The sequence below is a fragment of the Hydractinia symbiolongicarpus genome, chromosome 2 (assembly GCF_029227915.1).
Source record: "Hydractinia symbiolongicarpus strain clone_291-10 chromosome 2, HSymV2.1, whole genome shotgun sequence".
In the NCBI taxonomy this organism is placed as follows: Eukaryota; Metazoa; Cnidaria; class Hydrozoa; order Anthoathecata; family Hydractiniidae; genus Hydractinia; species Hydractinia symbiolongicarpus.
In genome coordinates, this window is record NC_079876.1 from 28,600,781 (window position 1) to 28,625,984 (window position 25,204).

The 25,204-nt window shown below is 34.4% G+C and overlaps 3 protein-coding genes across 4 annotated transcripts in view; 1 reads left to right on the forward strand and 2 right to left on the reverse strand.

Moving 5' to 3' along the window:
• Positions 1-3,149: 3,149 nt before the first annotated feature.
• The window catches only part of LOC130630524 (uncharacterized), a 45,038-nt gene continuing 22,983 nt past the window's right edge, over positions 3,150-25,204 (reverse strand). Inside the window, exon 2 of the mRNA XM_057444050.1 lies at positions 3,150-4,622. Within this exon, the coding sequence (XP_057300033.1) occupies positions 3,679-4,233 (555 nt within the window). The 5' untranslated portion in view covers positions 4,234-4,622 and the 3' untranslated portion in view covers positions 3,150-3,678. The remainder of the gene's footprint in view (positions 4,623-25,204) is intronic.
• Positions 19,676-20,407, forward strand: LOC130630085 (uncharacterized). Its single transcript, XM_057443483.1, has one exon. It carries the CDS (start codon positions 19,676-19,678, stop codon positions 20,405-20,407), a length of 732 nt encoding a protein of 243 aa, XP_057299466.1.
• Positions 23,150-25,204, reverse strand: part of LOC130630520 (solute carrier family 22 member 7-like) — a 28,642-nt gene continuing 26,587 nt past the window's right edge. For both annotated transcript variants that reach the window (XM_057444045.1, XM_057444044.1), the window contains exons 9-10: positions 24,657-24,857; positions 23,150-23,607 (exon numbers count right to left, since the gene is read on the reverse strand). In XM_057444045.1, coding sequence (XP_057300028.1) covers positions 23,376-23,607; positions 24,657-24,857 — 433 coding nt within the window. In that variant the 3' untranslated portion in view covers positions 23,150-23,375. The remainder of the gene's footprint in view (positions 23,608-24,656; positions 24,858-25,204) is intronic.

A 25,204-nucleotide genomic window follows, 5' to 3' on the forward strand; every position in this document is an offset into this window, starting at 1 on the left:
CACTTCGATTAACATAAAACGTGTTACCAGACTACTTCGGTTTATTGGAAACGTATTACTGGATTATTTCTGTTTATAGGAAAGTTATTACTAGACCACTTCGTTTTACAGAAAACTTGTTTTTAGACCTCTTCGGTTTATAGGATACTTATCACTAGATCACTTCCGCTTACGGCAAACTTGTTACTAGAACGTAAAGGGTAGAGATAGAGAAATGTATGTTCTGGCACAGTTGCACATCGCACACACACGCACGCCCCCAGTCAAACACAACAAATCCCATACCATCCAACACAAGTACTTACCATGCTGTGCTTAGTCATGCATATCAAAGTAAATTCCCCATCATGCTGTGCTTAGTCATGCACATCAAGGTAAAGTCCCTATCATACTGTATTGATTCATTCAAGACACAGGAAATGTGCAGCAAAGCTTTCATAAAAGACCACGGCATGTTCTGGTTTATTCCGGTCAATTCACATGTGCAACAAAGCCGTTGAATATCATGCCTGTCTGTTAAGACTTGTACCAAGCAAGTTAAAAACGCAGGACATTGGTAGCAACATGTGTCCAATATGTAGGTAAATCCTCGGACCTTGCTTAAGATTAATAAAATGGTACTCTGTTACTGGTGCTCCGTAGAACTGGGCGACAAAATAGGCGTCAGGTGTCCCATGAGATACGTGTCATTTCATTTTCTTAAACATTTAACCCAAGGGAAAAGTTCTTAGGTTTAATACACAATAACTTTGGCCGTAATTTGACACTTTGGAACTGAAACGCGGTAAAAGGTGAAGAACTGGAGCGTTTGTGCCAGGCTTCTTATTAAAAATGTGCATTTATTTCTTTTGTCTTTGAATCTCTAATAGTTTGAAAAACATTTTTAGATCTTCTTCGCATCAAACCAGCTCCTAACAATGCCACTGCTGGTAGCTTGCGTCATCTTTTGACACCTGAATGTCTAAAGACTTTGAAGCCTGTTGCAAATAAACGTAAAATTCAACTACCGAATTGTGGATTTCCTGATGATCTTGAAGAGGCTTTGAACAAATGTAAAACATGTGTTTGTCCCCACTGCGGTGTGAGTTCTCTCTTCTTCACTTAACTTTTTTTACGTGCGTATTTTTCCCCATGTCTCAGATTTTAAATATTTGCAACCTCCCATGCGTTTATGTACTTACATTTTTGTAAATTTCGAGAATTAAATTCCCCGATAAGACTTTATTTGCAAATTTAATCTTGGTTAAAGTTAGCTAGTTTTTTTTGACCATCCCAATGATATTTAAGAGATAGTAACAGTGAATAAGATTTAATATATATTATATTTGGTAAAATCACTTTAATCGTCGATTCACGATTTCGCTAATGCAGTGGCGATTCTTAAAATACCATGGGTGCAAAAACTTTAGACATTAAACTAATTAACGTTGGCATTTTGCAATTGCTGACCCAATTTTTAATGTGTTAAAGAACCTTTGCCGACGTGAAAAAATGCAACCTAACTAAAAAGACATATTTTTTCTGGTAAAAGTTGCAAAAAGCGACCATCAAAGCGTGTTAATGTAACGCGGAAATTTTGTCATAATTATGGTTATCTGTTTCGTAAAAAAAAAGAATCAATCTGAATAAGCTTGCAGACTATCCTAAGAAAAAAAAATTCGTTGTTAACCGGTTCTTTATCTCCAATTTGATATGGACAAACCATAAAAAGAAGACATTCAAGTTAAGCTGGATTCGCAAACAAAAACAGAACGGAACGGGTAATACTTGAATTTGTTTGGCCAATTTGCTTATCACTCTTTTATTTAATACTAGTCGTTAGCCCGTGGAAAAATCCACGGGGTCGCCCGTCCTTTAAATTAACCCGTTGCAACAAAGTGGACAGAAATACATCACATTTGGTATTGATGCGCATTTTAAAAATTTTGTGTTTCCGTTACGGGACACAGCTTTCGCGGACACACAGACAGACAGACGGAATACGGCTATTATTATAGAGATACACACTAACTAGATTTTGAAAAACACAATTTTTGACCCGATTCATCCCATTTTTGTGTAGAAAAGGTAGCTGTATCATAGCTTTTCCCATGTTTTCAACCTACGTTGTTATCCCATTGTTCACCCTCCTCCGTTTTCTCATTACCTTAATGATCCTCCTCCCTGCTCTCATAAGCTTAATTAACACTTTTCTGTGTTCTTCCTTTTATAGTTTAATATGTCATCGAATCTGACATTGTTCCGAAAAAATTTAAATTTGACGCAGAGAGAAGGTAAAAGAACTGACTCTTTGTAAAAGTTATTTAACATTTGTCATAGAGACTATTGACTTTTTGAAGTTTCTGTTTCTAACACTGTTTCTTAAATTCATAATAGAAAAAATCCTGATCCTGGTTGTTCTTTTAAAAAAGGGAATTACGCACCCTTTTCTAATGGTCTTTTATAAAACACTTGGGTTGGATAATAGGAAAAAACCTCTTTGCTTTATACCGTACTAAGAGGTATTTCTCGTTTGATAATCGCAGAAAACGTTTTACTCACGGATTTCTTAATTCGTGATTGTTAGTAGTAGCTAGTTTTGTGTAATACTGCTTGAAATTGTTTTACAATATAACTCAAATTTGAATTTCACCTTTTTATATAGTTACCCGATCTCATAATTTACACTTGCCGTGGGCGTTACCTGAAGGTCACCACGTGCAATGTATTCTCACACAAAAGCATTATGTCACTGGATACAGTACCAAATTGCACATTCCACTTTGGGTTGGTTATAAACTGACGAAAGAGGTTTGGATCTTGTTAGTATGTTTTGTAAGCGAGTGTCTTTATAAATTTAAGTGGGATCTACTGAAAGTTTGCAGATCCTGTCCTCTGTTTTACAGTCTGTTCGGCAAGTTAGTATGTTTTGTAAGCAGGTGTTTTTATAAGATATCACCCTTTTTTAAATTCAAAAAAGATTTACTGAAATTTAAAGAGCCTGTCCTCTGCTTAACAGTTTTTCCGGCTGTTTTCTAGCTTTCGCATTTCTAAAAAAACTTACATTAAATGCATCCATTGTAATACATAAATTTCAATACATCAATTACAATGCTGTTTATTGAATTTTCCGCCATTTTGTTTTTAGCAACTACTGGTAAACACTTCACGTACAAATTGTCTTCGTCGCGATATCAGACTTACCAGCGCACAGAGTTCATTTTGCAAGTCGTACAGTCGTTCAGGTTACGATCGAGGCCATATTGCTCCCTCAGGTATTTGTTTTTGTACCCAAATTCATATTATATTAGTAATTTTGGAGATAATCTATCCACTTAAAAGGTATGGAATTAAGAATATCCTATTCGTAAGCACGTAAAAAATTTCACTGTGAATCACCCATCTATTTTTTCCCACCGTTTCCTGCAGCATTGCTCCCTGTTAGCATGAAGCAATGTATTTTACTTGGACAGGGGTTATTACTATTAGTATAGGTGCAATTATTATGTGGTCTTAATAAGTGATAAAATTTTGTGACTATTCCTAACTTTTATTATTGCTTCTGATAAAAAAAAAATTTTGGAAAAATTTTGTACTTTACTGCGGGGTATTGCTTTTTTGGACGGGGGTAATTTTTTTGGAATTTTGGAAGCCGTTGACATTCATGTAAGAAAGTTATAAGATGTATTGGGTATATAATTATTTATTCTTTTCACTTCTTCCCAGCAATGGGTGATTAAGAATAAATAGCAAATCAATATGGTGATATTGGTATTCTCGCCTCGTTGGCTTGGCAAAGCACATATACAATACACCTCGCCTCGTTGGCTTGGCAAAGCACATATACAATCGCCTCGTTGGCTTGGCAAAGCACATATACAATACACTGCTTGGCAAAGCACATATACAATACACATTCTCGCCTCGTTGGCTTGGCAAAGTACATATACAATACATTCTCGCCTCGTTGGCTTGGCAAAGCACATATACAATACAGTATTCTCGCTTCGTTGGCTTGGCAAAGCACATATACAATACAGTATTCTCGTCTTGTTGGCTTGGCAAAGCACAGCACATATACAATACACTCGCCTCGTTGGCTTGGCAAAGCACATATACAATACACGCCTCGTTGGCTTGGCAAAGCACATATACAATACACGCCTCGTTGGCTTGGCAAAGCACATATACAATACACGCCTCGTTGGCTTGGAAAAGCACATAAACAATACACACAACTATGATGAACGGCATGATGATCAGCAACTGGATGAAAAAAACTTCTCTAGCCCATGGATCCAAACGTGGGAGCTTTATAGCCTTTTTTCTAGAGAAGAAAAACCGTGAAGATGACCATTTGTTATGCCGTGCATCTTACAATATATATCTTCGTAGTCTGTTTTCCACGACTTTCGTCATAAATTCGAAGTTTGATAGTACATGAAAAAATAAAAGATATGAAGAACATTAAACACTGTTAGCAAAAGTTTGCGACGCCAAGGCCAACTGACGATCAAGGAAGAACCCTTGCGAGAATCGCCTGAAATACTAACTCACTGCGCATGAGCAGTCACACCTGCAAAGCATTGCCGTACAGAATCTGAAAAGAAACTTAGTTTCCAGCAATCTGCGATAGTGGAAACCTCGCTTATATGTATGTTGGTTACTAAGAGGTAACCAAGGTGTTGCTAAGGTGATATATGGTTACTAGAGACAAAAAGCAGGCCAGATTTGAAGGAAATATCGATCCAGCAAATTGACGTCATTTCGCATCCCAATGACGTCATTATATTGTTTTCCTTACCTCGATTATCTGTAAATGTCATGTTCTACATATATGCTTAGTTTAATGACATGAGCATCAACATTTCTGGTAGAACGGGCCTTTTTATCTTTATCGTTAAAATAAGAATTTTTTGCCAAAATGACGTCACTTTTTATTCCCAATGATGTCATGTGAAACACATATTTTGGTATTCATTCCACAAATCTACCAAGAAGCAAGGTCATACCATTAGTAACACGCGAGAAATTAAAACGTACTGAAAATTTGGAAAAATGACCATTTTTCGCATGTGTGACGTCATTTCTAATCCCTATGATGTCATCAAATTACTTTTTTTTACCTGGATTGAGTTTGTACTAAGACATTCTCCAACTAAGCCAAGTTTCATCACTTAAGCACAAGTGGTTCAGGATTTTTGACCAGTGGGTACTTTTAACCCCTCCCCCAACCCCCCAACCCCCCCCCCCCTGTTACCAGGGCCAAAAAAGCTCAGATATAATAGGGTTAAAACGTTGCGAAAAGATCACAGAAATGTATTTTTGATTCAAAACATAGTGCGGAAATTTTGCAGAGAACGGTCATCCTTTTGGCTCCTGGTCTTGTTTTGCACGCTCGAGTTTTTGCTCCATTTATAAACAATCCAACATAGTAGTGCAATAACCTGTTCAAGATGTATTGCGGATTTTTAAAATCTTGAAGTCAGACTAGGTGTCCTTAAACATATTGAGTATTTATCATTTTCCAGAAGAAAAACCTTGAAAAATCGGGATATCAGATGTATTTTAGATGGAAATGTAAATATTTAAAAAATATTTTCAGTTGTTCTGCCTATTCATGAGTCCACATGCTTGGTAATGCCATTTTCGTTTTTACAGTGTTGGCTATATCTTGATACTTGAGTCTATGTGCTTTGAAAGCTTTAATTATTGAAAAAAACCTTGAAAATGCTTAAAATATGGAGAGAAAAAACCTTGCAAATCTTAAACGTGTTAAAGAAATTCGGTAGACAGTTTTTTTTTTGCATTTTTCCTCTAATTTAGGTGATTTTAATTTTGACGAATTTGCAGCACAGGATACTTTCATTTTAAGTAACATAGCTCCACAACACAAATTCTTTAATAAATTTGGTAAGTCACTTGCTTACTTGATTGTATAGTGTAGTGCTACTCTCATTGTTGGATTTAGCATAAAGATGTCTACCAACTTGCTATGTTTGTTCTCAAAATACTCGAAGAATCTTATTAGTAAGTTGGTAATGACCGCGGTTATGAGTAATGACTTTTAGACCTGAAATATTTAAAATGCAGCTGAATAACCTTATTATCGCCATTTTCATTTCGATTCACCTCACATTGAAACAGAAGGACCTGGCGTTATTGTTTCTGTTACTGCTATTTTATTTATTTCTCTTATTTTTTTTAAGGTGCATGGTCGTATCTTGAAGATCTAACTCGTGACTTAGCAAAGAAATATGGAAACATTCACGTCTTATCCGGCTCAATATTTGATATGAATAATGATGGCCTTTCTGACGCTGGGTTGGACCATAAAAGGTTAGTACGCAACAAACAAACAATCATATTATTTACAAGTTATAAACTTCTGTCGGTTAGCTTGTTCGCATTCGTTCGGGTTTTGCGCGCGTTTAACTGTAATAGAAAGTGAATTTCGCTTGAGTACCCGTTTCTCATAAAATAGAATTTTGCTCCCCTTTTCTTCTACGCTAATAAGCTTTTAGCTGCTTCAATTAAAACACGTGTGCAACAGAGTCTCTAGTGCAAATCTTTATGCTTGGAGAAAATAAGACAACCGTTTTTTGTCTAGCTTAACCGTATCTTATAGTGTGCACTAGTATAAACCCTTACTCCTAAAAATCGACCCCCCACCTGCATTTCAATCCCCCACAATCTTAAAAAGCGTAATAAAACTGTCGAATTAAGTGCTATTCACAGTTTTAACCCTTTTAGTCAAATCTAGCCGTAAAGTATGTACGAACTATTTTTGCATGTTACCTTGGATAAAATGTTATGCGCAAGATTATAGCGAATAAACACGCTTTGAACTGTGTTTGTAAAAATTAGTAGGTAAAACAATTGCTTTACAAGACCTTGTTTCCTAATTCCATTTACTTTCAACACAAAACGCTAGCTAACAAGGCAGGTATTGTTTGTATCATTTTTATGTTGGCTCTGAAATTACTAAAATATTTATCATTTGTTTCCACACATACTCAGGTGGCTTCACAATACCACTGGCGATGTTCCTATACCAACCCATTACTTCAAGATTCTCGCCAAATGCAACAACGCATCTAAACCAGTAACCGATTGCAACAAGGAAATAGATGCACTAGCGTTTATTGTGCCACACAATGAGGAGAAGATGTGTTCCGTAAGTTCTGTTGTTGTTGTGTCTCTACTAACGCTGTGCTTGTTTAAAACCTCTTTATATTCATCTGATGATTTTGGTTGTAAGTACTCGTGCTTTCTGTTTGAATGTAATTTTTCGTCAAGTCTTCTACTGTACTTCGCGATGCTCTTCGTTTTTTAAATCCTTTTTAAATTGTGCTTGCTCTTGGTGACTTGTTTTCGATATCTTTCGTTTTTTTTTGTCAGAAAGTTATATTTTTATTTTTATATTATATTTTTAGTCTTTTTGTAACATTCTTATGTTACTTATGGTTTTTAATGCTTTAAGACATTCAATGAATATAGACATTTATGTCTCGTCCAATTTCCAATTCCATAAAAATTTCTTTTATTTAAGATAATAAGGGACGGGTTAGTCAAAGGGTGAGAAAATTATTTCCAACAAACATTTCCTGTGTTATGATTGGTTACTTTAGAGTACGGTTATAAACTTGGGTTCTTATATACTTTGTTTAAATGTAATTTTATCATAACCTATAAATGTTTTTTGGACGTATAAAGGTAATGGATAAAATAAAAATTCTCTACTCTAGCTTTGGTCTGTTTCTGAATACACAAAGAAACATGTGGCTACAATTAGAGATGTTGAGTTGATCACTGGACTTACTTTTTTCTCCAGCTTAAAGACTTCTGACCAAGCAAGGTTAAAAGTGAAATTGAACACAGACATATGGCCGCATTGATTTTCGAAGGAAGAACACACATAATCCGCACTTTTCATTATCATTTTTTCATTTTCATTTTAATCTTCTTTTTCTTCCTCTTTTCTTCTTTTTTTTGCGTATATTTAATTTTTTTGTTAGCTAGCATTTTTAAGAAAATGGTTTTCTGTATATTAAAGAAATACGATTAGAAAATGCGTCTTTCTTGCTCTACATATTTTCGCCCCAAAATATTATAATGCCGGAGGCTGTATGTGCTTGTTTTTCATGCTTTTTTATCCTCAAATATTCTTGTGTTTACAAAAAAAATTTGCAAAACTTGTCACTGTTCTGTAATTTTTTTTTCCACAATACACCTTTTCCGAATTTGTTTTTTTTTAATGTAACGATTTCTCAAATTGGTTAAAAAAATGAATATGATTTTTGAAATTCTCACCTAAAACTTGATAAAATGTGAAATTTTTAGATTCATACAGCAAACAAACAACCTGAAAGAAAGTTTTTTTAATTTCGCACTAATTGACCTCTGCTTGAAACAGAAGCTTATAGTACAAGTCGAAAATTTGACTTGTAGTAATTGTCAGACTTTGACCGTAACATTAACACGACCATAATGTCGGATTAAGGTAAAAATTTATACATGCACCAATTTAATGATGCTAAATATAATCTTTAAGTCCAAACATAAAAATTCTAAAATTCTAAAATCATGCAATTTGGGAAACGTGTGTTAATATCTGAATCAATCTCAAAAAATCCTTCTCTAAACGCCGTTTTAACTAATAAGCGCCCTTTTATGAATGAATAGCACTCATTTCCGACATCGCTTTTTTGAGTAAGTACTTATGAAAAAAAAAAATGTTCAAAATTGATTGTTTCTTAACTCTACACATTATTTTCATCTTAATCTATAACAAAATTTACACTGAGAACTAATTCTTAATTTTTAGGTCATTTTTTTGGAGTTATTCATTATTCATTAGTAGTTTGACAGTATTGTAGTTAATATATTTACCTTGTTAGTTTATTAGGGCTAATTTATACGGTCGCAATAATGTCGCGTATGTTTCAAATCTGGTATAATGTTTTTGAAGCTGATCGCCTATTTACATTAAAACGTCTTCTTCATACGTACAGGTCTGTTGAAATAAATTTGATGCCACTGTATAAAATAGGCCTAAGATATGTTGCTCTTTCGCGATTTTTTTTAAATTTCGCGAAATTTAGATTTTTCATTTTGGAAAACGATTTCATTTTTTCTTCTGATTTACCTTGCACTGTATATAATAGGTACGTAAATTTTAACCTCAACAGTTTTATTTTTTCCACTTAAAACCGTTAATTAAAAACGAATTTGCATCAATTTTGTAGAAAGTCGTATGTGTTAAATAAAAAATACCAGTGAATAGAAAGCTTTCTGAATTATTTGACTGCACCATCTAAACCAAATTGTCAAGGGAACGACCGTTCAAATATCTGTAAAAAAACATAAAATACCCAAATAAGCATGCAGCAATTTGCTGGCAATAATGAAGTACCTAAAAACACCCTCAGAAATAGCGCCGTAAAATTTTGATCATAAAGATGACAACAAAAGTTCCCTAGCACTATATCTTGATTACTTGCAGTTAGACCCTCTCCTCTGATTTGGATTTTATTGAATTATTATGAGACAATAACAATAAAACAATTTTTACTATTCCTTTCCTTCTCATTTACCTAGCACTGTATATAACAAGTACATAGATTTATTCTATGTTTCTGCATAAATCCGATAAAATCATTTTAAATCGAGAAAAAGAAAATGCACCAATATCTTCCTTCCACAAAATTAGGACTTCCTAACTTGACTAAAATTAGTTCTCACAAAAAATAATTCATTTGAGGTATTACCTTTGTAAGGATATGTATGTATTGAATAAAGAATATCATTATATGGATAGTTCTTCTTATTTGACAATATCGTCTGAATCAAACTGTTAAGGGACTGTTCACATCACCTTTCACATGTTTAAAATTGCAAAGCATGCTGCAATAATAAAGTACCTAACACACCACTGGAAAACGCGCCGTAAAGATTTAATCACAAGAGATTGCATTAAATTTGTCCTAACAGTTAATCTTTTGCAATTGCACTCTCTTTCCAACCCCTAATTATGGAGCATACGAGCAGTTCCTAAACCAACAGGACTTACATAATGCCTCATTGAAAATAAATAGTTTCAAGTATTCTAAATTGTATTGATAACCAAGAAAGAATGGACCCATTATTTTGTAATGATTTGTATCATTGATAAAAAACTTGGTAAGTGTATTATTGTTGTTATTATTCATCGTATTCATGCATAAAAGTTTTTGGCGTACTTAAAAAGCATATTAAACTAGACTTTACTGTAAACTTCTGGAGAATTTTTAAGTTCCAAAAAACACGGGCTTACAGGCAGAAAAGTGGCAAATCATTCCGTTAGAAAAACATCGATTGGAAAGCTTTTGGATGCAAATGTCCCCGAAGTTTATGTAGCCCAACACAGTGGTCACAAAAATATTGATTCGTTAAGAAATTACAAATCAGCTAGTACCACTCACCGTTACAAAATGTCAAACATCTTGAGCTCAAATAATAACCAACTTGACGTACATAACCAATCGACAGCTCTTAATACTTCCAGTTCCACGCAGTCTTCCACCCTCTCTTCATTTTTTTCCGGAGGAAATTTTAACAATTGTACATTTAATTTTAATACGAACACTCCACCAGCGAAACGACAAAGAATTGAATTTTAAAACTGTTTTGAAAATATTCCATTTTTAAAAGTTGTATTGTATTGTTTATTTTTGAACGAGTTGTGGATCGAATGTCTGTGTACGTTCGAAATATAAAGAAAGTTACATGGTTTCCATCTAAGGCTTGTTTTTGTTAAAGACCCCTGGACTCTAAAACCTTTTTTTCATTAATGGTTATGAAATAATCAATGGGGTAATAAATGTCTGTCACTCGCATGGACCTCACTGCGTTCGGTCCATGACGTCATGACCTCGGTCTATATTTTCCCGTATAGACCGGCTAAACGGTTAATAAGCCATTAATATCAAATTATGCCCTGATAGTCTAATGGCTATGCCACCCATGCAAATGAAGGATCTATGTTCAAATCCTGTACAGGGCCAGAAAAATCATAATTATTTTGCACCAACAACAACCAGGTGATCATGAGCATATGATATAGCCATACTGAGGGTAACAGGTAATCTTGAGTTGTAGAGGGCAGAGTTCCCTTGCCTGGCAAGCATATACTTCGCCTTTGCCTAACCTCTCTATGCCTTTTCTGATCCCTGCGTACTATGCCCTTGTTTGTGCCTCCCACGCCTCGCTCCCCCTGCCTTGCTGACTCCCCTTTCTGTTTCCTTGCCTGCCTTTTTGAATAATGCTCTAATAAGCTTTCGAGGTAATATTTTGTCCTTTCATCGCTCTTATCAAACAAATGAAGTGGTGGAGAATACTATTGCGATCATGTTTAGTAAAAACTACTCTCTCCTCCTTTGGCAAGGGCAATTGTCAGACTGTTCTTCCTCTGATTTCACTTCATTACAATTTTCATCATTCTCATCTATTGCTTAAAGTAGAGGTGCACAACAATGCGCTACATTCACCCATGCACACCTGCACTAATATGATTTTATGAAGTTTATCCTACATTGAATCTCTTTTATAACTTAAAGGAAAAAACTTGTTTAGACAGAAACTTAGCACCGGTACTTTCATATGTTTCAAATAAGTATTATTTGCCTGCAGTTTCTTTGTTATTTTCAAATCATTGTCCCATAAAATATTGCATTTTATCCCGCAACTGCTGATCTGTAACACAGTAAATACTCGGTGCATATTGTTCTTTCTGGAAATAAATAGCGCTTTTGGCGGTCAATTCTGAGTGGCACATTAAATCAGCTAAATCATGTGAAAGCTCTTGTTGGTGCTCGTAGACTTCACTTAAAGCAGATTTCCTGTCCAACGTAGCAATAATACGCGGTTGCACCTTGGTGTGGCCAACAGCCTTACCCCAGAAAGAATTAGGTTGGACTATCACTATTGAAGAGGTCATGTGCTTAGGACTGCAATTAACAAAGAATAAAGATGATTCTTCTTTGTAGAAATCAATTCTTTCTTCCATTTCTGCATAAGAGATTAAAGCGATTACGTAAGCACGATAGCAAAGATTAAACTACAATCACTATTAATTCGAGGTGAAAAAAAGAATTGTTCTAGTGAATAAATCTATTATCCTAAAAATTTAGGTTTAAGAATGGGTTGATATTTTAGGGCCACTGTTGTTTCTTATTTATATCAATGATATATTTAGAGCATCTAGTGTCTTAAATTCAATTTTATTTGCTGATGATACAAATTTATTCTTTACTCATAAAGATATAAACGTACTTTTTGAAACCACTAACCTAGAATTGGCTAAATTGGCTGATTGGTTTAAAGCGAATAAATTATCCCTTAACACTTCAAAAACTAGATATACCTTTTTTCACAAACTTAGTAAAAAAGATAAAATACCTCTTAGGTTACCTGGATTAGTTATTGATCATGTAAACATAAGAAGAGAATATTCAATGAAATTTCTTGGAGTTCTCCTAGACGAAAATTTAACATGGAGAGAACACATTAAATTAGTGGAAAACAAAGTTTCCAAAAGCTTAGGAATCTTATATAAAGCCAGTTTCGCTTTGAATAAGAACTGCTTAAGAAGCATATATTTTTCCTTTATACACTGCTATTTAAACTATGCAAACATTGCATGGGGTAGCACTAATATAACAAAATTAAAAAAACTGCACATTCAGCAAAAACATGCCAGTAGGATTATATTACGACAGAATAAATGTTCCCATTCTAAACCACTGCTAAAAGAACTGGGTATTCTTAATGTATGTCAGCTAAACATTTTTCAAGTCCTTATTTTCATGTATAAGATTAAAAATTTAATAGCACCAAATATATTCATTACATTATTTAAGAAAGTTCAACATAAATATCCAACTAGATTTTCAGGTAATAATTTCCTTCGGCCAAAAATCATATCTAATGTAACAAAATTTTCAATATCAAACCGAGGCCCAAAGCTCTGGAGCATGCTTCTAAACGATGAGATAAAAAGCATTCCATCTACAAAACAATTTAAAATTGCACTAAGAAATCAGCTGTTACGAAGTAATAACGAACAAGTCTTCTTCTGAAACAACACTACGTGTGATAATTAAACGCTTTCTTTTATTTAACATAACATTTAATATTTTATTAAGTTTTTAATTATCAATTTTTATTTGACGCTCTTTTTAATGACGGCTATGTCAGGTGTGAGATGATAAGACTGCATAGTCTTCTACTTACTCCTGCCATTTTATTCTACGTACGTGATACAGTTATGTATATATATATGTATATATATATCCTAATGTAGAAATTTATGCCTGTACTTATGTGTATGTAGAACTTGTATCTGTAATTTTGAAATAGTTGTATGTAAATTTCTTTTGGCGAAAAAAAAAAAAAAAAAAAAAAAAATATTGTTGTGCTAAGTCTACCTTTTATAGCTCGTTGAGTATGTTAGCATCTCCATCTCTCTCTTTTTTTACATAAAGCGGTCTATAAAGGAAAAGTAGACACTCTTGGAATTAAAGCCAAAAGGTTGGTTCCTAAGACATTTTATAATCCTAATCATAATTCATCAACTCTTTGGGAGCATCACTTCACTTGCAGAATTGTGTAGTCTTTGTACACTTCACTTGATTATGACTCACTTATTGAACAATCAAATACACTGAGGCATTGTGACAGGCGCCTCTTAGTATTTTTTGACCATTTTAGTCAAGCTTCACCTCCCCCTCCATTCTTATAATAATCAGGAAAGTGGTATTTGAAGTTTAAATCAATGCTTTCTTCCCTTTGACAACAATTGGGATACTTTGACTCACAAGAAATTTGACCTATGCTCAAAATAATAAGCTGTAATTATTTTATAGAATTATTTAGGCTTACCTTCATTTCCAACAACGTTCTTGATTTAGTGCTAGGAACGTAGGCGGCAGCAACGTAAGCAAAGGCCGTGCGCTCTTGACTTATCAATCTTCGTCACTGCTTTTTCTGAATTAATCGTTTCAGGTTTCAAGCGCTTCAAATATTTTACACCCCCTCGTTTTAACGTTTTTTTAAACACTTCATACTCGTCCTCACTTTTGTCGCTCTCTTAAAACCATTCAGACTCAGTTTCTTACTCATTGACTGTAAATGCAATCTTTAAAAGTAGGCGAAAATCTTTGTGATCCATAATCTTATGTGTCTGTCGCAAGGGATTGTCCAACCTTATCACAGTTTTAAAGTAGCCTGTTTTTTCGTGTACGTTCTTTTTTTTAGTTTTCCGCACTTCTTTGTACTGGCGTTGTCGTAGTTGCCCTGTCTGGATTTTTACTGCTCTTGCGTTTTCTGCGTCAAAGTTATAAACAATCATTACATGTATGTTCTAAGTTTGTTCGTTAACTCCACAAAAGGGCATACATTTTTTTAGTTGTGTCTGATTTACCACCTCGTTCTCCATGCTTTTTGTCAAAAATCTAATATTCATCTGTAACATTTGTCTCAAAAACATTGTTACTAAAGACGTAAATCGAGTCTTTTTGACTATATACCTTTCTAATTTTCAACAGAGTACTGATACCGATTATGCTCTCAGGTTCTTCTTAAAAGGGCAACGAAATGTGTTGCTTCGACTGGCTTTACGTGCAATAAAGCTTGTATGTCTCTATGCAAAATTTTGAAGGATAGTTAGTTAGTTCAAAGTTTGAAGTTTGAAGTTTAGAATCTGTTTGTCTATTGTAATCACGTATGCACATAAAACAATGTTACCAAGTTTGAAGCTCTTGAACAAAAAAGAAATGGCGCGTTCGTTTGTTTAAACTAGGTTTTTAACTAGTTCGAAGGTTTCCAATCTTTTATTGATGTAGTTAAACTCATCTGACTTTTCGTCTAAATCGAATGCGCTATTGGAGATTATTCTACTTTCCTTTTCCCAGCAATCTTTAATTTTCTAGATGTTTAACGCTCGCAAATTAAGCGGTTTTGTGCTCGCAAATTGAGCGGTTTTGTGCTCGCAAAATGAGCGGTTTTATGCTCGCAAAAAGAGCGGTTTTGTGCTCGCAAATTGAGCGGTTTTGTGCTCGCAAATTGAGCGGTTTTGTGCTCGCAAATTGAGCGGTTTTATGCTCACAAATTGGGCGGTTTTGTGCTCGCAAATTGGACGGTTTTGTGCTCGCAGATTGGGCGGTTTTATGCTTGCAAATTGGGCAGTCTTACGCACGCAATTCGAGGCCACGAATTTTGCGCTGTATCGACAAATACGCTGAGTGTTAACCGGCCTTCAAATACCACATTCTAACGTTACTCCAAGTGTGTATATATTTCTGACGTTTTTAATAGAAGTTACGCAGTTTCTCGCGCTGGTGTTAATCGAGTGTTTTTAATCTATGTATACAATTTTTTAATTAAGATAAGATAAAACAGACATAATTTTTTTTGTCTCGTCAGTTTGATATCTTCATTTGAGTAATTACAATAGACAAACAGATTCTAAACTTTCACGTCTTTTCACATACTTTATATTTTAATTGTAAACAAACAAAAAAAACCCACAATACTTGCTTGATCTGAAATATTTTAATAAAACAAAGAAATAAACAAGAATGAAGAAGAAAGGCCAAGTTCTGCTACGAAATTCGCAGTGAAAATGATTTCTTATTGGTGCCTGTTACAACATGGTCACAATTCAACTAAGTAGTGAAAGAGTCCAACAGATATACTAGCAGCGTTGACAAAGAAAATGACAGCAGTTACTCATAATTCTCAGTTAATTGCTGCTTTAAACCGTCCATTTGGCACTGATCTGTTTTTCCAAGTTTTATTGTACGTTGTTTTGAGTATTTTAACATTAACTGCGAACACAACGCTTCTCTTTCTCTTACGAAAAACACGTCAAACGGCGGGAAAAGTTAACATGATCTTTATAATTCTATGCATGGCAGATGGGTGCGTTGGTTTGGTTACTATACCCATCATGCTCAGTTTTATTGTTACTTCACATCCATGTTTCAGATATTTACTGTTGAACATTTTAGCACGTATACCGCCTGTTTATTCGACAAGTTTAACATTATTTTTGGCAATTGACCGCTATGTGAGTATTATACATAACCGATTGATCACTTTTAAGTTGATAATGCTTGGTACAGTAGTATTCACTTTTTTATTTTCTTTGCCCGATACTTTTTCGGTACTGTTCCGTAAAATGCCGCAAACTATCTACTCGGACGACATTATAGATAATATTTTACTAGCCACTGGTGTGGCATTTTGTCTTTCAACCCTTTTATTGAACGGTAGATTACTACATTTCGTGAGGTGTCAAACAAAAATAATGGAAATTAAACTCGCCACTGTTGTTTTTCAGCGAAGGAACACTATGAAAATTATTAGTTTTATAATGTTGTCGCAAACAACGACATACGTGCTATACCTATCTGGTAGATGTATCTTAGCTTTTGTTTTTGATGCCAACAAAAATAACGTGCACATACGCAGTGTATATTTCACATCACTGTGGATCATATTCAGCAATTCTTTCTTCAACACTCTAGTAATAATGTTTCGCAACAAAAAAGTTTACCGATGCTGGAGGGATTTCATTGCAGGATGTGGTGGTGGAAAAGAAACAAGCGAAAACGTATTGAGATCGATAGTACGATCAGAAACCAATGGTTGAATACTGCAAGGAACAAAGAAACAAAAAAGGGGGATGAAAAATGACCTTGCCAAAAGAATTTTTTATCATCTTTCTTCATGCTATCATTATTGACTTTTAAACTATTTTTATTACTAATCTACTATTCACAATACTGTTCATTCATTATACTTTATACTTTGTGAAAAAATCTTTGCATAGATTTTGTGATTAGTGAGGTTTTCAATTAATTCATATACTTCTGACTAAGAAAAGAGGTTGTTTATTGGAGAAAATTTTAGATGCACTCTTTTTTTATACGAGGTCACACTTTATAATATTAATGAAGCCTAGATTGGGTAAAAAAATAATTTAATAACAATTTAAAAGCAATGTTAGGCTTAGTTTTTATTTAGTGTCTATCATATCAAGTCACAGTAGTTATAATAATCTGGTCACCTAACATAGCATAATCAAGGAAACAAGAGAAACAAAATTGAAACAGACTTGTCTAACCATTTATGCCTAAATGAGTTCGTTTAACAATGGTCTATCTTTAAATAAAAATGTAAAAATTCAGCTTGTGTTTGTAAACAAAATACATCTACATTTTCCAGAAAACTTTGATACAAGTAAGGGCTACATAAACTGTTATATAAACGAAGTGATATGCTGTTTTAAGACAGAAAGAATCTAATAAGCTATGTGTTAGCCTCTATGCCTCCACCCCCTGAGAGCAAAGTCATGAAAAAAAATCTGAATATTGCTCACTAAAGTCTTACTGATTTTTTTTAAAAAATGCATGTATATAGTCATAAAAAAGTGATAAAAATGTTTTTATAACATATGAAAGAATTGTTTTCATGTTTAAAAAAACATTTTTATTGTCATGGAAACAAATGAGAAAAAAGATTGGGAAATTCCTTAGATCATTTAAATGATGTAAATAATTGAACGTTAGGAAGTTTAGATAAAATACTAGAAATGATAGATTCGTTTTAAGGAAATACCCTTAAAAAAAGTTAAACTTCGGCTTTCAGCTCGAGATATTCTCAGCCACAAGTAGTAAGGTAACAACTTCTGAACTCATCTACCAGTACGAGCCTGTATGCTTATACTGTGGTCCGTGATCGGGGTCGGTTATCAAAAATTTCGTGTACAACCGTCTGACGAGAGTGCACGACCATGGTTGCCCTCGGGTAAAGGTAACTCCTAGTCATCCCAGGGTCAAGGTGACAAGGTTTGGTGCTGCCTAAAAGTGCTGCCCGACCCTCAGCCCGTAAAAGGGATTGACCGCACTTTTGTTTTATTCCTATTTTTTAATAAGCTAAGAGTAGAATTTACATTCGTGTTTACAATTTACATCAAGAATTGTTACAATGAACTAAATTTTTTCGTTCTTTTATTTACTATCTACCAAAAAGATATATTTACAGTTTAATTTATACTGTTATTTTAAGCTATTTTTGGGAAGTCTTACTCAAGCTTTGTGTTGACAAATTAGTCCTGAAATATTTTTATTAAAAAAATACAATAATGACGCAACAGTTAACGGTGAAGTTGGAGCCCCCGTCAATCATTTCTTAGAATCAAGTTTTAAACAACGGCGATGGACGATTTTGGGCTAACCACTTCATATTAGAAAGGGAAGGAGATGCTCTAAAAACGATTTTTTTTTCATTATTAATCATCCTTGAGAGTGAAGTGAAAAGTATTGTAAACAACAAATCAGTATGGCTTGCGCTACAAAAAGGTAAGGTGGTAGCATAACAATGCTAAATAACGTAAAAAGATAAAAATTATTACTGTTTCACCATTCTTTAAAAAGATAAGTGCTATTACGAGTAGTAATATTAATTCTTAGATGCTTTATACTTGATTTATTAGAAAAGATAATATTGCTTTAACCTGTTGTCTCTTCTTTATCTAAGGACGGCCAGTCGCCGTCGCGTTGTTAGAAAAGATACAAAATGCCCCTGGGGACGAGTTTGATATTGCTTATTACTGTTTGTAATAAAAAAATAGTGCCAGTGTTGTTCAAATTAAGTTAAAAATGTTTAGAAACAAACGTTTCAGGAAGGCATTACTCGTAACGTAATTGTAACGACAGCTTGAATTCCCCGTTCCCTCTATACGGCTAATTCGCAATGCATTATGGTAGTTGTATTCCGCGAAAACGTAAACAAACCATTCGTAGTAACAAAAATGGCCGAACAAGTACACTTCATCCTTAATTCTACTCAAAACCAAAGCGATATACAAAATTCTAATCAAGACAACAGTTTTTTTCAAAACTTGGGCTCTCCTGCAAGCATTGGCTCAAACTTTTCATCAAGTTCAAGCTTTTTATTGCAAGCTAAAAGTAAAGGAGGAGGGATAACTTGCTGTGTACCTCTCTGTCAAAACAACTCAAAGAAGAATCCAGACTTATCTTTTTATGTCATTCCTAAAGACTCAGAGCTTCGAAAGAAATGGCTTTTTATGATCAGTAGAAAGGATTTTGTACCTTCTACATCGCATAGAGTTTGCTCTGTTCATTTCACTGGTGGAAAGAAGACATATATGAACAATGTTCCCACAATAGTCCCAAAAACTATCAAACCAACAGCTAGCAAACCAAGAAAAACTCTCAACAGTACAAACTGTAAATTGCAACTATTTTCTCCTGTGAGGGCTACGACAAATGACATTGCTGCAGAATTATCTGTGGAGGAAGAGTTAAAACAAGAGTTGGAAAAATTGAGAGCCGAAATTAGTTGTATGAGAATTCATGAAAAGGAACTTGATCAAACTATTGAAAAACAACAAGCCACTATAAGTGACATAGCATTTTCAATTGACCGGTTTAAACACAATGAAGCACACTTTAAGTTTTATACCGGATTCGAATCTTATAAATTATTCAAAGCAGTTTTAGAATATTTACAACCAGCTGCAAATAAACTAATATATTGGGGTTCAAATACTAACACTGAAAATACAAAAAATATAAACTCTACAAAACGAGGCCGATCACGATCATTGAGCGCAGAAGAAGAATTCTTTATGATACTGGTTCGAATTCGATGTGGACTTTTGTTAGAAGATATGGCTGTTCGATTTAATATGTCGACAAGTCACATAAGCAGAATATTGATTACATGGACAGATTTTTTACATTCACAATTCCGTATGCTTCCAATATGGGCTTCAAAAGAAACAGTACAAAATAGAATGCCGAAATGTTTTCAAAAAAGTTACCCAAATACCCGTGTCATATTAGATTGTACAGAAGTATTTGTGGAAATGCCTACGTCATATCGCACACAGTCCAGTACCTTTTCAAATTACAAACACCATAATACAGCAAAAGGATTAGTCGGAATAGCTCCTGATGGATCAGTGACATTTGTCTCTGATTTGTATGGTGGACGCTTTTCGGATAAACGAATAACAAAAGATAGTGGTATATACGATTTGCTAGAGCCTGGGGATTCTGTGATGGCTGATAGAGGATTTGAGCTCGAGGAAGATTTACCTGATGGAGTAACATTAAATATTCCACCATTTTTAGATGGAAAACCTCAGCTAAGTTTATTAGAGGAAAACGAAACTAGAAGAATAGCATCTGTACGTGTACATGTCGAACGAGCAATCGAACGTATAAAAAATTACCGAATTTTACAAACAGTTTTCAAACTATCAATGGCTGCTGAACTCAATAAGATATGGGTTATTTGTTGTTATTTAGTTAATTTTTTACCACAGTTGGTACCAGATGTAAATACGAATGACTAAAAATTATAAACTTTCGTACACTATATATATATATATACTAGATCATGAAATATAAAGACAAAACAATATTGTGAGGAAACAATTTTATTTACTCACACTGTTGTTCTGTAATGTTGCTGTGCATGAAAGTGAAATAAAAGTGTGTTAGCTCAGGCAAAGTAATTCTGTTCCATTTTTCCTTTTGAAAAACTATTGTTTCCACATGTCGGTCAACTTTTGTATAAACAATAAAATCAATTTCATTGACTTGTGTTACTGCCATCACACCTTGACATTGGTGAAAATAATTATGTCTTTCTTTGAGAAAATTTTTCAGCCATAACATTACTTTTAACTCTCACTTTCTTCACGTAGCTCTCCTTGAATAGTTGGTATCCAAGAATTTTATGCTTTGTAGCACCCTTCGGCTTGCTATCACAGCTATTTCCAAGAACTAAATATTGGTGAATTTTCTCCTGGGTGATCGAAGGCATAGCTGCAAGATCAGTTGACCATTGACTTATATCTTCGTGTGTTCTTTCCTCCACTTCTTCGTCCCTCTCGGCATTTGTTAATTCTTTAAAAACAGGTCTTGGTACCACACAAGAGCTTTGAGAAAAGCTAGGCCCAAGATCTGTAGAGCTTAAAATTATATCTAAATCTGTATCCTTATTTATTACTTCCATTTCGACTTCTTTCACTCCTAAAACCTCACTAACTAACAATATTTAAATGTTTACATCAATAACACGGGTTTTGGATAAGGGAGATAATGATTTTCTTGAGGAGATTTGAAAATTATCACAAACAATAACGGCTTTTTGTTATTATCGCCACAATAAAAAGAATGCTGTTATTTATTTACAAACTCTCGCTTCTGGGAGGGAAAACTGTAGAATACAACTACCATAATGCATTGCGAATTAGCCGTATAGAGGGAACGGGGAATTGTATCTTGTATGTAACTGGATATGTTATAGTAACAAACATGCTGGTTTAGTTGTGATATTTCCACGAGCTTAAATTATGTAGCAGTTATCGCACAGTGTCGGGAATATATCAATTCTTTTATGTTCTCGTGTACATATTTAACGAGTCTAAAAAACGAAAGAAATATACAACTCATTTATTGTATAAAGAGAGCAAAAATCATTGTACTATGATATACTAGACAGATGTTTGCTTACTCACACAGTTAGGTCGGTAGCGTGTAAAACCCAACTTTGGGAAACAAACGGTGATTTCATGCTGCGCCGTTTAGGTTTAAGCGCGAAGTAACACCGGATAAGAATCAGGTGTTACTTCAAAACCCACTAGTGAGAGCTCATTTTTCTAAATTCTCTGAAATATTTCGTTTTTGGTTCCAACTCGGACCATAATCAGGATCAACAACTTTTTATTTCCCATTATCTTTTTTAGCAAAAGTTTAAAAAATGTATTTATTTTAAGGTTTCTACTTACCTGCAGCTAGGGACGAAAATGTACTTTAGTTTTTTAGACTTATTCTACACGTTCATAATGTTGCACATCTAGCTAGCTAGCTATAACTAACATCTGTTATTCTCTCTTTTATGACTATCCAGCTACCACAACTTTAAATTGTGATTAAAGGTGATCATATAGCTAAGTGATGTGTGAATCTAATGTTTTTACAAGGTAGACTTAGGTAGACTTTTAAGTGTATTGATATAACTAAGCAGTTTATGGGTAGTGTGGGGAAGCAGTTACAGCTTACCTCACTTAAAAAGCAGGCGAAAATAAAATCATGTTGTGTAATTAGGTATAAAATTCAATTAAAGGAGGACAGGTCCAGGCGGACCGTACGGCGAGCAGAAAATAGGGCGCATTGCATAATAAAAGACCGCAAATCTCGCACGAGTATACTAAGAACCCAGACCTATATCAGTTCTCATTTTACAAGAATTTTAATTTTCATTACTTGCTCACAACGTTACGGTTTGCAATAAAAATTTATGGTGAGAATTTTTTTTATTGGACAGACTGTTAGTGATTGATGTTTGGTAATTCTTGGATGAGCTCCAAGCTCCATCTTGCCCAGTGTGTGAGAAGTATGCTGAATGTAATCAAAGACGTTTAGTCTGTGATACATGTTGGGAAACCATTCCTGCTTAGTACCTAACTGCAGAATTCCGAAATATTAGACTTTCCAGTGGCCATTTTATCGTACCTCCTTTTTTAAATGTTCAAGATACTTGTGCATTATACACTTGTGACAATGAAGAATTGCTTGTCAGCATTCCAGGTTACCAGTTCAAATATTAAAAAAGAACAGACGTCCGAGGTGGTGGTATTGGAATCTATGTCAAACACGAACTTAAGTTCAAAATCAGGGATGATGTCACCAGCATTACTAAACACAAATGGATAGAACTGAGTGACAGCAACAATAATTATTCTTATCTGGTAGGAACTTTCTATTAACCGTCTTCTGTAAAAAGGGCGAAAAGAGATTGGTTGAAACGCTTTAACACTGTATTATGTCATGTTGCAACTAAATGGGATTGTATTATCATTGTATCTGGTGCGTTTTAGAGCCTAGTCTGAAGGCAGAAATTAACTGTAGCGCGAGTTAGTCGCTTGTTACGCTCCACTTAAACGCCTGTTGGGCAGGTATGTTTTAGAACAGCGTCTAATTGAGGCGTTTAACATGCGGATAGCGACTAACGCCAGTTTGGATGCCTAGTGGGAACCGATTTGTTTTGTTTCAATTAATAGTTGTTTGTGCATAAACAAGGTATGTTCAGCATCTGTAGAATTCTCATAATATTTTGTGGGGCGTTGTTGGTTGTTGAGACCTTCTTAACAAAATATAACTTCTTTGTCAGCACCGTAAACACGCGGATGCCGATGCATAATTAAAAAGGGCTAAAATATCATATAAACAATAAAACAAAAGTTTTATCCAATTGTTGGTCGTTCTTATAAACAAGCCTGTAGTTCCAGTGTTGTATAAACAGATTTTGGTTCATTACAACTCAGCTTCCTCCTGCGAATGGTTGGTCCGTTCCTCCTGAAAATGGTCTTCCATCGGTATATCATGAGTGTTCATCAAAAATAAACACAGGAGACCGCTGATCAGTGCCAGCGTGCCATTTACAGTAAATGGTAAATGAACAGATACTTTTCTCAAAAATTTGTTCTGAGGAGCAATAATACCACCAACACGACCAAAGACAGATGCAAAACCAAACGCTGAACTCCTGTAAATAAATATTTATGTAAAAAGATAGTCAAAGAATAGTGAAGAAAATGTGGTAATATTTGTAGATTCCCCCACAGCAAAAGAACAAGTTGGGTTGACATGAAAGAGGTTCTAAAATTGTCTAAGAATTTTTTGTTATTTTTTGTAAAATCTTGACCGGTTCTCATCATTTTTGAGTTCAATAATTATGCTAATTAGTCGTTAGCTCGTGGAAAAATCCACGGGTTCGCCGGTCCTTTTTATACTGCATTGTGTGCGTCACACTACCTGCGCAGCTAAGCTACCATTTTGCGTGACAGACAGACGGACGGACGGACGGACAGACGTATACGGGTATTATAATATAGATTAATGGAGGCCGTCATGTAGTTACAAATGAGGTGCTTTCTTAGGGGAATATTTTTCATCTATCAAGTTTAATATTTAAAACATATTTACAAAAATAATAAGATTTAGGTGTCCTGATCATCATAAATGCCAACAAATGTTTCTCCATATCTAACTCAAAATGCCATAATTCCGCATAATTAGCTAAAGTTTTTTCTGATTGCAAACGTTTTAGGCGTGTAAAATGACTTGATATGTATTAAGAATTTTTGGAAATTGTGAACACTTGATGATTTTTTGACCACCTGTTAACCGAAGATTAAAAATCGTGATTTTGCGTTTATTAATTATTTTGTCGGAAGCATTGAGCATATAATACACTCATTTTGCGTGGATTTAATTTGCTGAATAATGAGCTTACTTTATTACAAAAGATGTCTCTCTATCACACGGATCAATGTCGCGCTAAAGAAGCAGGAAATAAGAATGCCCGGAAATTTGCCAATCACACGAAATTTTTCTTTAAAAAGTTTTTCCGCCTGTCAACCATTTTTTATAGCTACTGTTCGGAAATTTGTGAATGTTTTGTGTATGTGTGAAAACACTCAATTTGACCTCATAAGTACGGTTCTATCCCAACCATGATTTAGAGACTCAATGAGATATAGCTAAGTATATTTATTTCACGCAAGTAATAGAGTGATAAAAAACTTGATTTACCTTACAATTGTGGGAAAAGATTCTGTTGTAAAAATGATGAGTGAACCCCATGCCGCTGCCAAAAAGAACCTCGACGTCAAAGCTAGCACATTCATTGCAAGTTCGAATTTACTTGTGGAGGAGAAATACGCTATGGTCACACCAAACGATGACAAGGAAGTACAGATAAACAGAAACATCGTGGTGTATCTTCTTCCTAGACTATAAAAAATAAGAACAATACTTGTAGTCAGACAGATAGGTAGGCCTATCTATCTAGCTTCCATCTATCTAGCTTAATTTTTTAACTATACGAAACATTAAATAAAAGTCAAAGGAAAATCACTCGATACAACAAAAGAAATTTAAAGTGCGCAGGACTTTTAAAACAGTACTTCCCGAATCCTTTAACAATCAAAAGTGTACCCTGCACAACTTTCTTTTCTTTAAAGATATTTTTAAGACTAAATCAACCGAAGTGAACTAAAAAAGGTTAGTTTATGTCTGTACTATGCCGAAAATAAAATATTTAAAAATTAAGTATAATTTTCTCCAAGGACAACTACGGC